Source organism: Xyrauchen texanus, chromosome 49 (genome assembly GCF_025860055.1).
Source record: "Xyrauchen texanus isolate HMW12.3.18 chromosome 49, RBS_HiC_50CHRs, whole genome shotgun sequence".
NCBI lineage: Eukaryota > Metazoa > Chordata > Actinopteri > Cypriniformes > Catostomidae > Xyrauchen > Xyrauchen texanus.
The window spans coordinates 11,281,543-11,304,981 of NC_068324.1; the positions used below are offsets into that span (position 1 = coordinate 11,281,543).

At 37.8% G+C, this 23,439-nt stretch overlaps 1 protein-coding gene across 2 annotated transcripts in view; it reads right to left on the reverse strand.

Annotated features, from left to right (window-relative positions):
- Positions 1 to 15,315, reverse strand: part of LOC127640755 (kit ligand-like) — a 52,276-nt gene extending 36,961 nt beyond the window's left edge. For both annotated transcript variants that reach the window (XR_007970126.1, XM_052123484.1), the window contains exon 1: positions 14,804 to 15,315. Coding sequence is in view for 1 of the 2 variants with exons in the window: in XM_052123484.1 (XP_051979444.1) it covers positions 14,804 to 14,857 (54 nt within the window). In the remaining variant the exon portion in view is untranslated. The remainder of the gene's footprint in view (positions 1 to 14,803) is intronic.
- Positions 15,316 to 23,439: the final 8,124 nt, after the last annotated feature.

Here is a 23,439-nt window from a genome sequence, read left to right on the forward strand (position 1 = left end):
CCGCGATGGACTGTACTAATTTAATTGAGGGCACAATTATTTCAGAGTAGCCTGAGGGACTGTGGGTTAGCACATCCTGTCAACACTAGGTTTCAGTTAGATGTTAACATTTTTTATATTGTTTAAAAATTCTAGGTATGAGCTTTTATATCCAAATATCGAAGAATGAAGATATTTGGATATAAGTAATGAAGTAATGAATGCATTGATATTATTAAAGATAAATCTATTTGGTATGACAGAGAGAAAACATGTAAAATATATTGTACATGTAAACACCTGCATGGCAAACAATTTGCATTAGTAAATGTTTTTTTCTTAATTTTTTTTTTGTTTATTACGCAGTGTGTGTGTGTGTGTGTGTGTGTGTGTGTGTGTGTGTGTGTGTGTGTGTGTGTGTGTGTGTGTGTGTGTGTGTGTGTGAATAGTGTTCTTATCTCTGTAATAGCTAGTTGCACAGTGATGTTGTGAGTGTAGGTGAGCTTCAGCATATCTCTGCTGCTTTTGGGAAGTTTTTTGTTTCCTTTTCCTTGGGGGTGGATGGTCAGCAGATGGATGTGGAGCAGGTAAGTGTAGGTTTACAGGTGTGTAAGGAGCCTCAGGTAGCTGTGTTGGGGGACTGGACGATGTTAAGTGCTTGTTCAGCTGTTATCTTTCCTCATCGGGGTGAAAGGGGCATAGATGGGCATGTAGGGGTGGATGGGCTGGTAGTGTCCTGGTGTCATTGGAAAGGGGCTCAGTGATGTTGGATTGCAGCCCAGGGCAGCATCCTTTAGGTTCTTTGCAAAAACGCGCACTCCGTCCATCATAGAGGTGGTGAAGGCCGATGTTGTGGTGGCCAGGTGCATGTTGGGGAGCATAGAACATCCTCATGAGATTTCAGTACTGACGCTGTTGATGATATGAGGTGGTGTGTCACGCCTAGGCAGGAGTGTGGAGATCACAATTCAGGTTTCTGGGAACTTTTTGCTGGTGATTTCTGCAACTTTATTCACAATATAAGCAGTACTGTTGTGCAGTGAGTGAAGATCCACAGTCTCTATGGAGCTGGTGGGCATGGCCTGTTGTGCTGCATCGTTTCGCTGTAACTTTGTGATGTGGGAAAAGCTTCTGTGGGTCCAGGAACTTCCCATTAGAGTCCATCGGGAGGAAAACATCTGAACCAGGGTCTGATGGGTTACAGTGGGGAGGTTGGGGTGATGAGACCTGTGTTTTCACAGGTGTCTCTGTGTTAGATGCAGACTATATGTCTGTGTCATTTTTGGGGGTTGCAGGCACTGTAGTGCTGCAGTGAGGTGTACTATCTCTGATATTCTCCTGTAGATCTTTTAGCTCTTAAAACTTTCTAGAGAATCTTTACTCTACAGTGTCTTCCTTTAATTTGGCAATCTGTGCACGGAGAGCATGATTGTCTTCTTGCTGTTCTTTGAGAGCTGCTGTAAGTTCAGTGATTGAGGAGCTGCTATCTACCTTCAGCTGCTGGAGTTCATCTATGAGCTGCTGGATGCAGATGTTTGTGTTGTGTGTATCTGACAGTCTGTTTTGAGTGTGTTCTCTGAACTCAATAAAGTCCAGTTCCAGCAAGGCCAGACTATCTCTCAGCTGACGCTCAGACTGTGAGGGGTATTCTAGACTCTCCTCCTTAGAGTCGGAGCAGTTTGCAGGGGTCTAGTCTCTCTCCTTCTCTGCTCTGGCTTTCAGCAAAGGAAATATTTCCTCAAATTAGTTCAGGCTTGCCTCATGCCTATAGAGTAGTAAGTTATGGTGAGAATATGTTTGTCTGTGTCCAGCATTTCATCTTCACACACAGTTCATCTCCCACCTCTGCCAATTCCTTCTTTAAAAACAAGCTTAAATTCATCACACATGGCTGATTTCCATGCAGTAATCTGTGTGGTGTAAAAAATGAAATAATATATATTTTTTTTTTCCATTCAGTTTAATGTAGTCCGCTTAAAGAATATCAGGATTGTCTCTCAGGGTTTTCTCTTTGTGTTTTTTCCTTGCCTGCACACTTTTATACTTCTCTGGGTAGATCACCTCCCTGCACTCTGATGAGCCTTTAGTCATCACGGTGATTACTCTGGGAACTGTGCCAAAACAGTCTGTTTAGCATTTGGAGATGACTGTTGTAGGATGATATTTTAACTGTAGTGCGTTTAATTAGTCCTTTAGTGTTTTGGAGGGAAAATGCAAGAAGGGTCTTGCTGCAAACATGCAGATGCAGTCTCAGACTCACACATGCACACTGCAGACATGCACGCACTGGTTTAGACATGTGCGCAACACATAACAATTTCATCTCCACGACCGTACAGGAATTATTACCGTAAGTATGATATTTGTTTTGTTGTTAAAGTAAAAGTTTTACTGGCTCAGTGTGTTCAGGTTATTGGTTTTAAAAATTACAGGGAAGTTTGTAGATAACTTGTGTCAATATTGCATTCAACATAAAGAGAGCACTCTCTTTATAATAAACAAAGCAGACTGCATGTAATACATTTTTAGTGTAGATGTGGTGTCTTGACAACCAAAGCATTTTATATAAACACTGAATCTTTCAAATAATCAAGGTCATTTCAACATTCTTCTCAGTGGTTCTTGAAAACGAGAGAGACATGGAATATTACTCTGATAAGAATTATAACAAAAATTAAAAGAATATTATCAGACATCGGACACATCAGATAATGGTTTTCATATAGATTTATGTCTCTTCAATTTGTTCTTACAGATGCATCAATCAGAATTCTTAGAGGGTGAAAAACATCTCAGTTACTGTCCAAACCTCCATTCCTTGATCTTTGAGAAAAGGCCAGTGAGAATTGGTGAACAGAATTTGCATGCCCCTCCCCCGGACATACGGGTATAAAACAATGGAAGCAAAACCATCTGTTCAGACAGGTTTTGAGCTGAGGAGCCGAGAGTAAGGTCCCGGCCATTTCAGCGGCTTAGGACAGTTTTATGGCAAAAGGGACACATCATCTCGTTCCCTCCATCAGGGAACGGAGGTTATGACAGTAACCGAGATGTTTTTCACCCTCTAAGAATTCTGATTAATGCACCGATTGATTGTAATCGGATCTTGTTAGAGTAAAAGGTCATCATAATGTCAGTGAAATATGACTTAAATAAAATCCTGGCCCACCAATCCCGATGGTAATATTAAAAAGTTGTTAGCTCCTCCGAGCTCCACCCCGAAAATGGGGTGTTTAAAAATCCACCTCGTTAAACTGTCGTCATTTTCAGATAAATTTTAAGGCAGCGCTAATAGAATTGTCTTCTTTTCGGGGGTGCATTCAGTTTGTTTGTACACAGTAACTTCATCTTGTTTTCGATTTTCTGACAGCGTGTTTCCGGTTTCGACATGGAGAGAGTATGTGACATCATAGCAAATAGTATGAGTTTGAGACTGCATGTCTGAGAGTGTATCTGCATGTCTTCAGCCAGACTCTATTGGAAAATGCAGGCAGCTCATGTAGTGATGGTCCTGTAGCCAGATGCTAATCCAGAAGTTTTTATCTTCTTTGTTGACTAAATATATTTTTTCTAAGCAAAAATCTGTCTTCAAATCATTCCTCTATTGTTTTTTCTTGTTTGCTGTTATAATTTTACTGTCTATCTCACTTTTTTGGTTTAATCTTTGGGCTATCTATCTATCTATCTATCTGTCTGTCTGTCTGTCTGTCTGTCTGTCTGTCTGTCTGTCTGTCTGTCTGTCTGTCTGTCTGTCATCATTTAGTGCACCCTAACAACCAAAACCCATTGCATCGTTTATATTAACTTAGATGGATATCTCTGGATCAGAACATCGTAGACACTTCCAGGTTGGCACATTTAACTTAAGCTAGCAAGGAGCCTTTTGAGTATCACCTTGGTAACTGCTTAGCAACCAGATGGGGTTACCCTAGCAACCAAGTAACAAATCATATATCTCTGAACCAGAACATAGTAGAGACTTCTGGTTTCGTTCATTTGACTCAGGGTAGCAAGGAGCCTTTTGACTAACACCTTGGTAACTGCCTAGAAACCAGATGGGTTTACCTAGCAACCAAGTAACAAAACATATATCTCTGCACTAGAACATCACAGAGACTTCCGGTTTCATTAATTTGACTCAGGGTAGCAAGGAACATTTTGAGTATCACCTTGGTAACTGCTTAGCTACCAAGTAGCCTTTTGAGTATCACCCTGGTAACTGCCTAACAACCAAATAAGCTCACCCTAGTAACCAAGTAGAAAAATGCACCTATCTATCTTCTATCTATCTATCAACTTTCAGACTAGGCTTTTTCAAGCCAAGGTATAGTTTTTCCTGACGAAATGTACTTCTCTAGTTCTTGTTATGTAATTTATATCATACAAATGTCTATACATACATATAGACTATAATAATAGTCTGTGTTGTGCACAGACATTTATTTAACCTTAAAACATTTTATTGCTGAATGAACAATTCAAGTTAAGTATCACATTGTGTAGTGCATTGTAATTTAAAATTATCTTACTCAGAATACAAGACTTGTAATGAAAGAGACAATGCTAACAATGTTTATACTTAATTTTATTTTATAAAATGAACTAACAACACTGAAAAATCATCAGTTTGTTATGGACATTCGTTACTCTTGAAGTTTAGTGATTGGCTGCTGTCACTGTTTGGATGCTTATGATTGGCACGTTTGGACGCTTATGACTGGCAGATGCCAGCAGCAGGTTCCTCCTCTTTCGACAGATATTGGCAGGCACTTCCTGCTGTCAGCTGCTGTTTCTTCACTGAACCCCCTCTAAAAGATTGCCCTACACTTTCTGAAGCTGCGCATAAACAGTATTGTCACGTGGCACCTCGTACATTTCTAAGCAGTGTTCAGGATGCACCAATCACAATCATTTGTAAAAAAAAAAAAATAATAATAATAATTTTCTGGAGATTATGTGGGCAGATTTCAATTGGTATTTTACATCAAGTCCTTGAAATTAGTAGATTTAATCAAGCATACTTTTCATGTACAAAATGTTTCTTGTAAAAAAGTCAGAAACATCCTCTGTCTTGCATGCAGCCTAGTGGAGGATTCTGCTTTTTGGGCCAGCAAGTGCCCTCTTTAGGAATACACCTTAAAATCTGAATGATTATGTAGGAGGTACAGCATTTTAAGATGCTGATATAACTTCCAATAAATGCTTTATTTTGCACACTGGAGAAGAGCATCGGGATTAGAAATTAATGTTTTGTCATTAAAATAAGGCATTCTCCTCATTATTTTGTGATGTCAGTTTGCACATGTAAATTGTTAATTTACCCTTTTCTTAGATAATGCATATCACTGTGCAGCCCTAGTGGTAAGTTCGTAATTTGTTTGTTCTTTAGAAATTTTCTAAAAAAGGCAACATTTTTATATGGTGGACCAGAAAAATAAGAAATGAGACTTGTTGTATGAGGTAATAATATTATTTTGCCTATATTACCAGACTGATTTTCTCGCATTTTCTTAATTCCAACATTTTGAATGTTATTCTTGCTAAATGTCCATGCCAACTTTCAAACCACACCTACACCCTTGAGTGACTCCAGAATCAAGAACACAAAGCCTTAGGTAAGTGTTGTGAACTAGGAAGGAGTGTCGTTGGACCCAACAAGAAACATCAATCTGTCTCCTATAGAGCACAATTCAAACTCTGTTCTGCTGAAATTCTGCCCTGAGTGCCGTAAATCAACCAAGGATAAGCTCTTAAACCCTTCCACTGACAGGATCATCTGAACAACATGCTTCCCCAAACCGCTTACCCCATTTGGCCACCCCTTCTATGGAATGTACATGGAAGTCTTCCAAAAGAATGTTATCAAGTTCATCACTTTAACTTGTATCATAAAGGTTAATGAATGTCAGCTTGTAATGAACACCCTAATTTGCCTCCTAAGGCAATCTCAAAGTATAAACTTTATGTTTCATTGACAGCAATACCTGCTAGCATAGGCTATACTGCCATTGTTAACAACCTACGATGATTGGCCATATGAGTACCACACTAAAATGAAATATAGACCCCTGTGATAAATCCCTCAGTTATATCAGATCGCTTAACTTTGACTCTGGCTTTTGTAGAACCGCAACATATAGACATAGTACAGATGGATGTAGTTAAAAAGGATAATAAATCCTGGCACAGAGAGAGGTCACTTTAACTTTAGTTGTATAAAGGAGATGTGACGGAGAACATACTCAGAGAACATACCACAAAGCCATGTGACCTACTTATGCAGTCCAGACTGGCAAAAGGACAAACATCAGTGGCTGAAAAACTAGCATAATCATGTCAGCCTCTGTTATATAGCCAGCGACCAGTATTCACTCAAAAACGTCTCAAATCAAATTTGTCTCCGCAAATTGCACTCAGTCTGTGTGTGTCTCTGTTCAGGTGCACTTAAAAAACCTCTGGCTGACCAAATAAACACTACAAAAGATGGTATCATATGTCTTGTAGAATATTTATGCTATCTCATGTTGCCACATCAACCAACCAAGCAACCATGACTCTACACTTCTGTGGGAACTAGTGATGTGAAACAATATTATTTCCTCTGTGGTTTTAGCCTTATATGGTTATAAATAAGAAAATGCAAACTACATATTTTCAAAATGAACTTATCAACAAAACAAAAAAAAATTCAGATTCACCTGATCCCTATCAGATGCATTTCTTAGAGGGTGTTTTACTTGAGACGCCTTCTTGCATTCAAAAACAGCTGGATGGAGGGCAACGGAATGGGACAGAACAAAGTGGTCTCGAGATGCGTTGTTTTATCTTGACACAGTGTCTTAAAAATACAACATTTGTGGAGGAAACACTCAGAAAAACAGTGTGAGACATAACACAATAGCATAATGTGGCTGATCCTAGGGTACCGGAAGTAGCAAAAACAACATGTTGAATTTTACAGTGCAAACCATCTAACAGCTAAATCACTGCATACTGTCAGCATTCTAATCATACCTATTAAAAATAATATCTGCTAAAAATAACACATTTTTTTTTTTTAATCTTGATAAAATAGTTGACCTCACTAATCCACTAGTTGTCCAATCATGACTTATTCCTAACTAAAAACTTGAAGCAAGCCAATAGCCAAAACATAGGCAGCACATGTATGTAGCTAAACATCTCAAGATGTATCTATCATGAGTCAAGTCTAACAGATTCTTGCTGGTTGTGGCGACATCCAGAAGGCAACATCAATTATACTGTGATGTCCCTCGATGAGTGTTTAAATAGAGGACAACAGGTCACATGAGTCTAGTGACATGCAATCTGGCCACACGTTAGCTACCCAGACATTGAGGGACTCAATGTCTGGGTGGGAACAAAAAAACAATAGCCTGTCCTGGAGGGAGGCCACTTTTTAAATATCCAAGAAAAGTAGATTGGAGTTATGCAAATGGAACCCACCCAAACCTCTGAGGCAAAGTGAAAAAAGATGAGAAAATCATTTATGAGAGAAAAGAGATGCAATGATACAATCATGATTTCACAGGCTCTGCATATCCAAGCACAAAATGAGCCAGGCAGACCAACAGCCTTGAAAAGATACTTCATGATATAATGGTTTCAGCTGTAGAACAACATGGAGATATGGAACACATAATTTATTAAGAGACTAATAGGAAATTAGTCAAGATCATATTATCCATTTGTATTGTAAAATAAATATTAAATTTTATTGACATGTTCACTGTAAAGTGTGCTCCAATAAAAGCAATTTCTTTCTTTGCTGGTGCAGTGATTTAATTTATATCATTGGGTTTAATCCACTTAATAGAGAATCCATTACACAATTAAGCTGTTACCAAACATGGATGGAGTTACCTTTTAATTTAAATGGACATTCAATATTGAAAATAATTTTATTTGGAATCGGATTATTCTGTGTGTGAAAAACTGGCTATGTAGCCAATATTAAATCCATGTAAGGAGATATGGCACATAGAAAGATGAAGATATGAACAGGCTTAATAGAATGAGTGTGCAACAATGCTGATGATATTCATTTTTATTAATTAATAGCGCTGAATGTGGGGCTGGATCAGCCCAAAAGACAAATGTTTATTCTAAATTTCACACCAAGGAATTTACAGAAATATTTCAAATCAAACTTGATAAGGTTTGCTAAATTATTAATGATTAGTTAGTGCATATTGTTAAATGTTTATTGCTCTTCACAGTATAAAAAAGCCTCCTTTTTTAAGTTTAGAACAAGTTAAATCCTTTGGTACATTAAAATTAGATTGACAGATCATAAACTTTCTTGTGCATAACAACTGCTATACATATTCAGCATAAAAGATGAACATTCTTTAAAACTGCATGACTAATAATCAATGCTAAAATTATTCCCAAAAACATGGGAAAGGATTTCCAAAGATCAAGATAAATGGGTTCATTAAATACCTTCCACCATTCAAAGATGTCCCTCCTGTTATGAAGAATGACCCAGTCCTAACCAAGGGCAATAGACTGCAACAATGTTTTCCAGTACTTGGTTCCAAAATTATGTTTTTTCACTATTCCTTTAAAAAAAATCTTCCGTTACTAGTTCTAAGCCTTGAACCAAACCAACAAACTCCAAGATCCAAAATTCACATTGAATAACATTTGATTGAGCATTTAAAAAATTAGAATAAAGTACAAAGGTACAAAACTGTGTACTGTGAGGAATGAATAAATCACCCATATCATATATATTGTGGTTTTTGTGTCTTGCAAAAAGTATAATTCCTTCATAATTTCCTCACCTGTTGTGAACCCTCACCCAAACCTGTGTGAATGACTTTCATCTATGTAACACAAAAGAAGATGTTAGGCAGAATGCAAGTATCAGACAATTTACTTATGTTGCATATTTATTGTTTACAGTCCGCCTAACATATTTTGTGTTCCATGAAAGAAAGAAAGTCATATGGGTTTGCAACAAAATGAGGGTGAGGAAATGTTGACATCATTTAAATTTTTGATGAACCAACCTCAGAACTCATAATAGGTCTGTCTTGAAAGGTTTTGTCACCAAAATTCTGATTCTTTATGGGGATTCTGAATGCAATTTTTACTAACAGAATTGTACTGTATCATAGCAACATGATCAAACAAGAAGTCGGAATGTTGTCTGGATTTTCCAGTACCCAGACATTGGCCCTGTTATGCCAAGTTACTAACAAGAGTTTACCTTCTCCTTTGGAATGATCGAAAGTGCATTGCATCAGCTGTGATGAGAGCAATTCAAAGATTTAATTTTCCCTCTACGCAAGGGCGTAGCAGCTGCGGGGGACGTGGGGGACACGTCCCCCACAGATGATTTTGTCCCCCGCACTTTTTCAAGCTAAACCCATACCAAGTCCAAATGGGGGATTTGTATACAGTATTCTTTGCATTTTGTTACTTTGGGCTGATTAAGCTACCATCCATCCAATCACAGGTGAGTTTCATTAGACAGAACAACCCTTACATAATTAGGTTTGGATTAGATTAGATTCAACTTTATTGTCATTGTGCAGAGTACAGAGCCGTTGACCATAACAGTGCAAGCGGCATCAAGAGGTAGAAATTATGTGCAGAGAACCGTGCACAGGAATGTGCAAAATCATATGCAAGAATATAAGGAGGCAACATTGTTAATGTACAGTGTAGAGACAGGTTATTGTACAGTACAGGTTTTTTTTTTTTTTTACATTTTACAAGTATTAAGTGGTCTGAGTGGGATGTAGTGTTTGGTGCCTGAGTTTAGAGTTCAGTAGGCTGACAGCTAAGAGAAAAAATACTGTTCCTGAGTCTGCTGGTATGACAACGAAGATTCCTATAGTGTCTCCCTGATGGGAGATGAGTAAACAGACCGTCAGTCAATAGGCCGTCAGTCAGACAGTCTAATCAACGCGGCTCCGTTCATTTCTACAAAGTTGCTTTCAACAATGCTCATTTGTCCATGTTTTTTATCGGCATTGATGTTGATCATTATTAATAATCTAGAGATGAGGAACACACAAACAATAGTTATTTATCAGCATATCATTCTTGATTACAATACTTCTTTTCAGCACACATTGCAAGTGGAGTTTATGTCAGAGCCTGTGTCTTCATTAAGTTATTATTTTTTAATTATGTTTGTGAGGTAAGATTTTGTTTGGTTCTTTTTGCCAATTTAAGCAGATTACTAGATCTTTGTTAAATATATAAAGCTATTACAATATCAGCACTTTATTTTTACCTCTATGTTTGTGTCCAGTAGGAACATTGTAGGAAAAAAGATAGATCTGCTGCGTTCTTAGAACATTTATGCATTTTGCTGAAGTAAATAGATATGAAGACACGCTTTTTTTATAAATGTTATTAATACTCATTCTAATAATTATAAGACTGTTATTGTTGTCTTTTGATAAAAGTCATGCTCAGCAGCTTACAAACTGCAGGGAAATAATAGATTTCATTGTTCTTATAATGCTTAGAACCTCTACTAAAGTCTCTTTGTAGGTTTGTAGACATACAAATGTTAGCGTAACTATGCTACTAACTTAACGAAATTTTTCAGTAGCTTGACCGTAGCTCAGCTGCTTTTAAAACCGAGTGGCTTTTCCAGTACCAAACTACTTTTTCCAGCAAGTAGCAGTGTAGCGTGACCAAACACTACATCATGTTGGTCAGATTATAACTAATAGACTTCCTTATTGCGTAGAAGCCAAACTTTTACCGACAAAACATCAGACGATCTGGCAGCATATTTCTGTCTGCTGATCAGAATCATGCAGATTCGTCTTCTTCTTTTGTAATGGTAGATAACAAACAAAAAGAGTGAATTACCGCCATCTGCTGAGAGCTAATTACAGCTCACTTGGATAAGAGAGATTGTCTGATGGTTATGGAAAAAGAGCAACCACAGTTTGATTATCTTTACAAGACGTACAGGGGCAGGTAAATCTGAAAATGATAAAAGAACACCATTTTATTCTTCTATGTAACAAAGAATGTTTCAGACACTTTGTTCTTAATAGATCAAACAACAGCATATTTACCTTTACTGTTTTAAATAAAATAATTCAAAAAGTTATTATAGCCTTTTGAGGGATTTTGTTTCTGTTCTAAATATGTTTATTTCGCTTCTCATCATCTGTGAGTTACTGGGAGCAGCGAGTGAATTATTATTATAATATTTATAAATATACGGTATATATTATTATTATAATAACTATCATAATATTTGATTTCTCAATTTATTAGCATTTAATTAACTATTATTTTCATATAAAAGAAATAAAATGATTGGTAAAAGAAATAATTTATGGCATGTATTATTATGCAACAATCTAGGATGACCATCCGTCCACTTTTTTTGGACCTGAACAAAGCAAACAAATATTTGTAGAGCAACCACTGTATGTGACCTGTAAAGCTGGCACTTGCATGTCAATGGCAAAAAGTCAGAAAATACAGTGAGCATGAACCCAGGTGAGGGGAGAAACAAGCCCTGAATCTTTATTCACATATTATCCACACTAAATATTATGTGGCAAGAACAAAAAATGCCAGCCCAAGGAGAGTTTGTCATAAAAATATAATATTTAGGGACATATGCTACACCTAGCCACAGCAGGACTGAAAAGTGTGAATTTTCTTAATCGCATCTGATCTTTTTTATTTTATACTGTTGTATTTTATTTTATGGCCATTATTAACTGTAATAATGTTACTATTCATTAAATGTATTAAATATTAAATATACTTAATATATTTAATTAAACAAATTAAATGTATTTCAATGTAGCTAGCTACTTTTTGATAGTAACTTGTAGTGTAGCTAACTACTTTTTCAAAAGAATAGCTTACCTGTAGCTTAATTACTTACAATTATGAGTAGCTTGTAGCTTGTCAAACTACAGTTTCAAAGTAGCTTCCACAACACTGCAAATTTTAAAGGATTACAAAATTATTTTGATCATTGTTGATTCAGTGACTAACTCATTTTAAACAAGACACTCATTTGTCACCACCTTCTGGCATCATCAGAAATGGTCACTGAACAAATCATTAAATTAATCTGAACAAATTTTGGTAAACATAGTCAAAACACTCGAGCCACTTGGATACATTTAAATCCCACAATGCACAAGCACAGAGTAAAAAATAAAATTGCGCACATGCACAATTGTCATTATTGAAATTAAATTATTTACTCAGGACCAGCTTGTGCTCAGTCTGTTATTGTCATGTGTGAAACAGAAGCAGATGTTCCACAAGATGCCCTTTATTTGTGCAGCTAATTTAGAAAAATTTTGCAATTAATGCAATACTTGAATCTTTAAAATACTACAATATACTAAAAACACTAAAATATATATTCCTCTTCATTGTTTTACATCCTTTAAATGAACAGCTCAAAAGAACAACTGCATTTAGCAATTTGAGTCTAGAATCTTTTGCAAGCAATTCACCTGTAAACTGGAGCTCACATGTGCCCATACCTTCAAAAACACTAGGGTAAGTGCTTTGAATTTCAGTAAGCACAGACCAGGGAGCTCTCAAATACCAGCACAGACAAAGTTGAGCTCAAGAACAGTCTACCTATACGATACCTACAACAGGAATAGTTAACTATTAGTAGTGGCTTCACAGTAGAGGTGCTAATACTGTATAAATATTACTTTGCCTTGACTTATCCAAGTCTAATAGTGGTTAACTGTGTCAATCACATTTCTTTGGATTATACACTCTATGCACATGAATGATAGCATATTTCTCAAATTTGCGCCAAACATACCAAAAAATACATCTGGGATTAGTTACTCATGAAGAGGAAATATTGTATTACAGATTGCCAATGTTGCATCTACTTGTAATTTGGCTGAGTTTTTCCCATAGCATACTTCCTCATAGTCACATTGCAAACTGTCAATAACTTATTTCTGCCTTTGAACTTGACATCCAATAGAATGTGCTTGCTTTCATGCAAGACATTTCACATAATTGAGCCTCAGTTTTGGAAAAGAAGCAAATAAATAAGTTTCACTTACTGCAGCAACAGAATACTGTACAATGAAATAAAGCTGTGCTACTGAGTCCAGTAAATATAAAGCCCATGCATCAAATTCCCTTCAATAGATTAACCACAAAATCAAATGACTCATTCTTAATCATAAATCAAAGCAGATAGTAAACATAGCTTTCCTCTACTTAAGTATACCAATGATTAACCATAATTTATGAAAGGTTACAAGTGATAATGTATCGCAAAAGTAAGGAGACTTCTGATATGGTGGCAGGTGTGTCCTAGTCAATATAACGCATTAGCAATAAGTTTAGTTTTGAAACTGTTACTCTGCAGCATGTACTGTATATTCAGTCAAATTTAAAACCCTGGAAATACTCAATTGAATTTTGTGGAACTTCTTAGAACTATAAAGAAGCTAAAGGTCAGACTGCAAAGATTAAATCTAAGCCTCAAAACAATCTAAAAAATGAGGTCAAAAACACTTAAGGTAATGCAGGTACAGGTAACTAAACAGCATTCCGATATTTATTTTATAATTACTAGGCATGCAGCATTCATAACCTCAGATTATTTGAGAGACTACTTGGATTATTGGCACCTTTATAAATGAATTTGACACATATATTTGCAAGTCCATTTTTAATCATTTAGTGATGGGAAAAAGGTGATTGAAAATGGTGACCAGTCATAGCACCTAAAATATTTATAACTTTTTAAATATATTTTTTAATGTTGATCAAAAAACTCATGGAAATGTATGACCCTAAAATAAATGTGTCTCACCAGCAAGATAAGGCAAATGTCCTGCAGAGCAAAGAGGGTTGGAGGTGAACAACTTTCATTTTTACACATGCATTTAAAGCCTTCTTGCTATCAAATGTTCTTCAGGTGGACCAAGGAATGATCATAATCTTCCTTTAACCTTGTCAAGTGTACAATATCATATTTAAATGCAATGCAATGCTCACCTCACGCAATGGTTCACTTAAAGGCAAGGAGTGGACGCGCTCACTGATGCTGTTGTAAAGGCTGTGCGTCCTTTGCATTTCATTTGCGCGAGTAAATATTTCCCAGCATTTCCCTTCCCAATGGCTTATCTCCAATTGTACAGCATGTATAAAACAGAAAGCCTACCAAATCTAGGAAAACTCTCCTCACAAAATATAGCCAATGCATCTGTCAGCAACACGCATCTATAGGCTACTTAATTGCCCGCATACAAGTTCAAATGTCGCGCGGTGTTAACAGAAATTTTACTCGTATTTAATGCTTTCTTGATTTGATTGTGAATTAATTACTTGTCAGATTCTGTACAAATATCGTCGTGCAGACAACACGGATTCTCGTGAACATAACATTTTGAGATTGTATGCGTCAATGAAAGTCATCACGTTGTGTAGATTATGTTGGCGAACCTTTGATCAAATCAAATCATTGATCATACCGCTAGATGTAAAAGATCAAAGATGTTTTGATGGAACTTAATCGATTAACGTTAATAAATTAATTATGTAGTCTCAATTTTAAATGTCTTTAAATTTTAAACGTATTTGGCGTCTTACAAATTCTTAAAATCTTGCGGCGTAATCGTACAAAGTCTGAAAGAATGCTGCAACTATGTTATTCGGTCCATCGTCTATTAATATATAAAAACGTGAATATTGTATAGTTATTCTAGTATTATCTGCAGAGAGCATAGCGTTGCAGCAACGAAAAACAAACGCAAATCCCATACACGCTAAATGAATCGCGTCCATGCAAATGCCGTTTACTTACGTTAGACTTCTTCATATGGAACGAGAGGAGTAACTTCAATGTGCGCGACACCATAATTTATCTTACTTCGGCGGACAGGAAAAGGGTTCTCTTCATCCCGATGGTACATATCCAAAATCATCATAAAGTAGAATCCAATTCGGGAGGGAAAGAAAGTCACATAAATTTGCGTAAAGATGGTAAGTATCCAGGTGGACGCTTCATAACGCACGGTGGTGGAACTGAAGGCAGCAGAAAGAATTAAGAGGTTTTTTCAACAGCAAAGCCTTTTTATCGTGACTTCAGCGCACTCCCGCCCACCCCGCTTCTCTCGATCGCCTGCTGCCCCGAGTGACGAGTCTCACTACATCCATTTCACAATCACCATCCCAACGTCCAAGCCAGATGCATTTGATGGATTTGTTTCCCTGCTCATTTTCGAAGGAGTAGCCTAAGTTTCTTGTTTGTGGCTTGGCGGATTTGTAGTGGAAAAGACCTTGGCACGGGACTGTTCGCTTGGTGGCATATGGCCTTTGCTGGTTAGCGATTGCTAACATATTTGCATAGCTATTCAAATGAATGTTCATATCATACTTGTTTCGCTTTTCTCTGTCAGAGGTGTGATAGATTTGGTAACACTTAACACTGAGGTAAACAGTGACATCTACAGCAGTAGCAGTATGCTGCTCCTTCCCCCAAATATAGTCCTAGTAGTAACAGACACATTAGAGCACTGCTTTCACAAAAAAGATATGATGCAAATTCTTGCTAATTATTTTTGTTCATTTTAGGTTTCTAAACTCATAAAGAAAGCTAATTAAATATCTGAATTAAAAAATCGACAAGCCCCAGAAATCACACGTACCGAACATCTCAGAGATTTCTCTTTTTGATCTTTTAATCTGGAAAGCATCGCATTCCAATTAACATCTATTAAACGTCTTAAAAAGATCCCATTTACAAACATTCAAAATCATAAACGTTTCAAAGACATCTGGTGAATGTCTTACTGACATCTGAGAGGAAACAAAATATATGAATAGACATATTGCAGATGAGCAAACAACCTAAAAAATATGTCTTCCAGATGTATACACACACAGTATATAGACGTGTGGGAGATGTACGTGTGCTATCAGGGGTAGTGAGCAGCTGTCCGTTCAAAACACTTTGTTAACACAAGAATGCTGGTTTGATATACTATACAGTAGTCAGAAAACGCTGACTGTGCTTCATATACTGGCGTACACAGTTAAGAGAGGCACAGAGAAAAGTTTCGGCTCACAATATGTTTCATTTTGAATGACATTTGTACCACCTTACATTCACCACTATTCATACAGTATCTGACTAATTTTGCCAAAGCAAATGAATGATCCATAGCCTATAGGAGTTTTGCTAACTAATATAAGCCTGTAAATCACAGCAAATTCAACTCAACATCTCAATATATACTCGGATTGTAAACCTACTGTATAACATACAAAATAGTATTTTAATGTACTACTTCTTAACTGAAATTATTTTTAACATCGTACAGAAGCTATCTTGCCACAAAACTAAGAGAAATCAGATTGTTTATGTCGTAGTGCACTTTGCAACCAAATGCAGAAAATACAATTACATTGACTTAAGTGAAAAACTTCAGGGCAATGAAGTGTTGTTTCAAGAAGGCGAGGAATGGAAAATGAATAACTGCATTTGCTCTTCTTGAACTAGCTTGATACCAGGAAACCGCAGGGGCTTTCTTCCTCCTGAGACGTTTCTTTTAACCTCCAAAAATGTATTATTCCCACTCAACCCTTGCTAAGCCTCTTGAACATGTGTAGGGTATTTAACAATGATTATGAGGATATATCTGCTGTTGCAGGGTCACATTACTTATTTTTGTGGATCAGATGCACTCAACTGTAATCTATATCAGTGTTATTATCATAAACGAAAAGTAAAACAAAAACTAAATTACAACATTCTCAATAACTGAAATAAATATAAAATCTTGCAAAAGTGGAAAAGCTGAAAATAAATGAAAATAAATAAATAAATAAATAAATAAATAAATAATCATGACCAAACAAACAAAAAAAAAAAAAAAAAGAAGAAGAAGGGGGAAAAAAAGGCATATTTCACTTATACATACTGTATGTATTGCAAGTATTTTACTAGGTATTTTTAGTGATATACAGTATGCTACTTTATAAGACCAAAGCCTCTCTTAAGCTACTGGGGCATGTTCCCAGTAATAAAGCAAAATATACTGCTCTAAGCAATACCACATGTTGGGAGGGCTAGGGCAGAGTGTTTCCAGAGAGGAGGGGTGTGCAGAAAGAAAAGAGCTGGTATGCATAGTATTGCAGGTAGAACAAACTAACCCAACAGATGCAAAACACAAGTGTGATTTGAAGAAAGGTCTAATCTGCACTCTGTCAGCATCAATCAACATCTGAGACACTTCATGAGATAGTTTAAAAGGTTCTTTGCTGGAGCACAGCCTAATAATATCATCCATTTCTTATTAGCTGCTCTTACGGGTCTGTGAAGAGGAGGAGGGCATGGCCGGGCCGTGAGGATGCACACCAGGCCCTGAATCATTCTAATCAGCCGGGAGGGGAATAAGGACAAGCATGAGATGCCAGCTGAGTAGATAGAGAGAGATGCACGTGTCTGTGTGTGTGCATCAATGCTTCGTTGTACTGTTTGAAATTAAAGTCCTGTTAATTGTTTACTCTGGTTCCCGCTTTCTCCTTGGTAGGGAAGGCAGAGTCTGCCACAGGGTCTTTTTTTTAGCAAAAATATATCTGGTCAAGCTGTTGCCCACAAATGCTAAGAAATGTGTAATAAGACAGTAAAAAAAACATTCTTCATTTACATCATGTAATGTAAGGGGAAAACGAATGACAACAGCAGCATTGTAACTGCCTAGAATATGTTTGCTTGGATTTCCTCAAAAATGAGGCCCCGCTGGATATCAAAATGAAACCATAATGACATTTTCTCTCTTAAACAACATAGCAGAGCCCATACGGGAGGAAAACAAAATTACATATCTTGTACACAGCAATGAGATTAAATGAACAGCAAATGGAGACTTGCTTAATGATTCCCCTTGGACCCCAATTTTCTCACGTGTCTCCTCGAGAATTTCTTAAGAAATCTCAAAAATGTGTCAAACTGTGCACAGATCTGCAATCGAAAGTCAGAGATTTCAATATGAACAAAAACATTTCCCATGCCACCCACAGTCATTACTCTCACTGAATGACAACAATTTCATTTGTCAATATTTATTTCTCCTAAGGAATTTTTGGAAAACTTTTCAGACAGTTGAAACTTACATCTAATTGGGAACTCAATTAAGTCTCTGGAACTACCTCCGAGCAATAAAACATTCCCCTGGGAGAATCCCCAAATGAAACATCAGTTTTTACTCACACTGAGTGATGGCACATTGTCTCACCTTCATTTTAATAAAAAATAATCTTGCTGAAGTGTTTTTTGCATTGCTTTCATTTTATAACACTTTGGACAACAGCATGTCAGATATGTTTTGGTTTATATGATCTGAAAAGAAGTCAGAAGTGTTCAGCTTGATTTCCCATCCCTATCATGCCTGGCACCAGCATATACCACAGATCATAAACAACTTTAATGACTCTGTCTCCAGAGAAAAAGGGTTTATAGCTGGCAGATTAGAGATTTGAGGTGGGATTGCTGGGGTTGTACATTGCACGAGACATGCTGGTACAGTTATTGCCCATTATACTGTTACAGGCTTGGAAATATTGTTTGGTCTGTGCATAATTCAATCAGCCAAACAGCGTCAGAATTGACTCATGTCACAATATGGCCAAAGGTATATAGACACAGATTACTGACAGTTACTTAGTCAATAATACATTTAAAATTTTAATTGTGTTAAAATGTATGTTTGTATATAATTTGCATGTGACAATGAAAAAGGAGGAAACCTTGTTAAACATTCTGTGAAATGTTTTCGAGAGTAACTTGTGATGTGATAACTCTGCCTATAAAGAAAGAAGTGAGGTAAACTGATTACAATTCTAGAGAAGTAATTAGTAATTGATAGTAAATCATGAAAGGAGGACTGATTTTCACTTCAAGCAAATTGGTAAGTGCTTTTTGCATTGCTATAGCAACAATCAGGAGTTGTATTTACAATCTAAGTGTAAATGAGGCTGATGGAGCATTCAGTGTCGCATCAAGTTTTGAAAAGTAGTGCTGCATTCCATTCAACTTGGAAAGTCGGATTTTACAACTTCCTACTAGGAAAAGTGCAATGGAATGCATTTTGAAGTCAGAATTGTAGGCTCGTGCAGAAATTCTCAACTCTGATTTCGCCAAGATGCAGGGGCATAATGTCACACAAACATGTCGACACTCAGAGAGATATACAAAGTAAGTGATAAACATTCACTTAATTAAGTAACATAAATAAATGAGTTTGTTTCCACATTAGATGATATTGAAGCTTGTTAAACAAACACTTGCAGAAACAGGTGTATAAAACATTATAATCTCTTTTGATAATCGTATGGTACACCTGATGCACAAATGCTAGCGCTGCAGCATTGTTTATCAGTTGGGTTGCTAGGAAACATCTTTAAAGAGAGTCAAATCCCTGCTAAGCTAATGGGAGCAGGGAATGGATTGCATTTATGGTTGGAGATATCAAGTAGCAATATCCCATATCCAACTTGCATGGAAAGCAGCATAACCGTGTACCCTGAGGAAACAAAATGTATTGCAAGCAACATTTAAATCACAAATATTTTTAGTTCTGAGTTCGTGGGCAATGGCGGAGTCAGGAGACAATGAAACAGGTTCAAGTCCACTGTTTATTTTTTCTCGTCGCACACTCTTTAGATTCTTTAACACCGTCAACTTTTCAGTCTCGTTGCACACTCTTTAAATTCTTTAACACCGTCAACTTTTAAATCTCGTTGCACACTCTTTAGATTCTTTAACACTGTCAACTTTTCAGGTACATGAGTTCACACCACTCTTGTGTCACTTTCTCTCCCCCACACTGACACTCTGGCATGCCTCATCAGTAATCACAACCCTGGTGACGAGCCTTACCACTCTCCCTCTCCTGCAGACAGACACATGACCATGCCCCCCCTACTGCCAACACAGGCTGGAGCAACATCTGGCCTGCCTACTCCCCGCCCCCATTTCTGGAGAGAAAGTCAGCCAAAACCATCTGCGCCCCCTGGTCTGTGGATCACCTTGAATTTAAAGGGCTGAAGAGCCAGATACCAACAGGTGATCCACGCGTTAGTATCCTTCATGAGGTGGAGCCATTGCAGAAGAGCGTGATAGGAACAGATGATGAAGGCCCACCCCAGCAGGTTGTAGCAGAGGGTAAGAACAGCCCACTTAATCGCAAGACACTCCTTCTAGATGGTACTATACTTTGTATACTTGAAGGAGAGCTTGCGAATAACAAACAGTACCAGCTTTTCCTCCCCTCCCACCGCCTGTCACAGAGCTCTCAGGACAGCCCTAAGATGTTGCATATGCCGCAGCCAGTCATTAGTATAAATGATAATATCGTATAGATATGCGGCAGCATATGCCATATGCGGACTGAGGATCTAGTCCATGAGGTGCTAAAACGTGGCCGGAGCCCCGAACCAACTGAACGGAAGCATCACGAATTGGTGTAATCCGAACAGTGTGGATAAAGCAGCTTATTCTCAGGAAATTGGAGTTAAAGGAATCTGCCACTAACCCTTTGTTAGGTCCAGCATCAAGTAAAATTGAGCCACGCCCAACTGATCAAGTAACTCGTCAATTTGTGGCATTGAATAAGCATCAAATTTGGACACCGCATTCACATTCCAGTAGACAGCACAGAACTGGACTGAGCTATCGCTCTTTGTTACCAGAACTACCGTGCTGGCCCAATCGCTGTGTGACTCTTGTATTACACCCATCTCAAGCATTGCCTCTAATTCTTCCTGAACAACCTTTTTCTTGTGTTCAGGAAGACGATAGGGGTGGCTATGAACCACCACCCCTGGGGTGGTCTCAATATGGTGCTCTACAAGGTTCAAGTAACCGAGAAGGGGTGAAAACACGTCCGCGAATTGCGGAAAGTAGCATGAGCCTCCATATGCGGTGTTCATGTGGACCTACTAAGTAGTGGTACTTGGGCATTCCAAACTGGGAGAAAAGGGGATCAAAATTAATGTATTGAATTTGGTTCTTACTATTCGAAGATTCTTCCTCCCAAGCTTCCTGTATGACATTGAGCACGCCGCATGTCTGATGCCCATACAGTAGCTCAAATGGGAAAAACCCTGTGGAGGCTTGCGGGACCTCTCGTACAGCAAAAAACACTTATCCCAATTTTTATAGTCTTAGTGTACAAACTTACGAATAATGTTTTTCAAGGTCTTATTAAATCGTTCGACCAACCCGTCGGTTTGCGGGTGATAAACACTGGTGTGAATTGATTTAATGCCTAATAATTCATTGGGTTATAGTGAGCCACCTGAAAGTGTGTTTCCCAATGGTTCTTTGGTACTAATAGTTTTCTTTGGTCTGAGTGTCCTACATAACTCGATACAACAACTCTTTAATATTGAAAAAGTACGGATATGTGAGTGCGACATTAGGCTGGAGCTGTTGACCATCTATTACTTTGACCAGGTTAAAGGCATGCTTTAGGAATTCAAGCATGTTCAAAAGAGTACTGAAAATTAATACTCAAGTAAAAGTACTGTTACATCTTAAAAAATGGAGTATGAGTAGAGTAAAAATACCTGTCCTAAAATCTACTTAAGTAAGAGTAAAAGATGTAGCTCATTTAAAAGCACTCGTGAATAGTGAGTATTGAGTACTGAGTTGCGAAAGCTATGCCACTTTAAATTTAAAAACTCGATGCAGCAATTTAAAAATTTAGCACACATACTGTAATTTACATTTCTTTTTATGCCTGTTTGCCAGAAAGAATACAAAATATAGGTATTTTATAGGTGTTTGTGATTGACAACATTTAAAATACATCACTTATCTATGATACTGTAAACACTATATGAATCTGATTTAAAAAATAAATAAAAGGGCGACATGATTGCAGAAATTAAAAGATGAAAAAGGTATTTTCAATATCATAAAGTATGAAACAATTACATTAAAATAAGTTTATGTGTAGAGTCTAAATGTTCCATAATGCCGACAGAGAGAGTTACTGTTGCACATAAAACATGTTCAAAACAATGCAAGGAATGCAAAAAAATACCAAATATGAAAACCCACAAAAAAAGCAGGGTCACTTGGTGCGTTATGTCCCGCACAATAGAGGGGGTAGAGCAGTGGTTTGGTACAGGGGCCACATCGGGCTTCAAAGGAATAATTCACATAAAAATGAAAATTCTCATCATTTAGTCACCCTTATGCCATCCCAGATGTGTATGACTTTCTTCAGCAGAACACAAATTAAGATTTTTAGAAGAATATCTCAGCTCTTTTGGTTCATACAATTCAAGTGAATGGGTGCCAAAATTATGAAGCACCAAAAATCACACAAGTCAGCATGAAAGTAGCCTAATCCATGTGACTCCAGTGGTTAAATCCATGTGTTCAGAAGCGATATGATAGGTTGGGTGAGAAACAGATCAGTATTTAAGTAAATCTTTGCTATAAAGTCTCTGTAATGCTTGAGCAACGAGGCAGACGAGGAGATGCGGATCCAAACGCAGTTTAAACTTTATTTAATTAACAAACAGGTAAACACAAAGGAACAACCCACAATGGGGAAATCAAACATAAAAACTGCTAACTAAACACGATGTAAACAAACAGAGGACTCGGGAAGGAAACACACACCAGGCTGACATCAAACAACGATAGACAAGGACTGAACAAAGAAACAGGGTAAAAATACATAAACATGGGAAAAAGGGGCCAATGAACGAACAGAACTCAAACAAGATAACAAGGTGATTAACAGAAGCAAAAGGCAAACTAATGAGGACAGGTGAAAACAATGACAGAAAACACGAACGCTAACAAAGAGACTATGGAGTTACATAAGGGACTAAAGTGAAAACTAAGAAATGCAAAAGTGACAAAAATGGCAAACAAAAGGGCAACAGTGAAACAAGACAGGGTATACATAACAGAGCCCCCCCTCAAAGGATTGGCTTCCAGACGATCCTAGAAGACAAAAAACAAAAGACAAAAACCCACAAAAGCAACATGAGGGCACCAGGGGCAAACAGACAGTCCAAGTGGGCACATGGGCAGACAGACAGACCCAGGGGGACACAATGGGCAGGCAGGAAGTCCGGGGGGCACAGAGGGCAAGACAGGCAGGTCATGGAGGTGCAAGGGGCAGACAGGAAGTCCAAGGGGGAAATGAGACAGTCCACAGGGGCACAAAGGGAGATGAGACAGTCCACGGGGGCACAAGGGACAATTAGGCAGTCCATGGGGGCACAAAGGGACAGGTTTCGATGGTCTGGGAGCTGGCCACCAGGCAAGGGTAGGTGCAGGAGGCCTAGGAGCTGCCCACAGGGCAAGGACAGGTTTAGGGGACCTGGGAGGAGGCCACTGGACAGGGACTGGGTCAGGAGGCCGGGGGGGAGGCCTCAGGATGGGAACAGGGTCAGGAGGCCTGGGTGGAG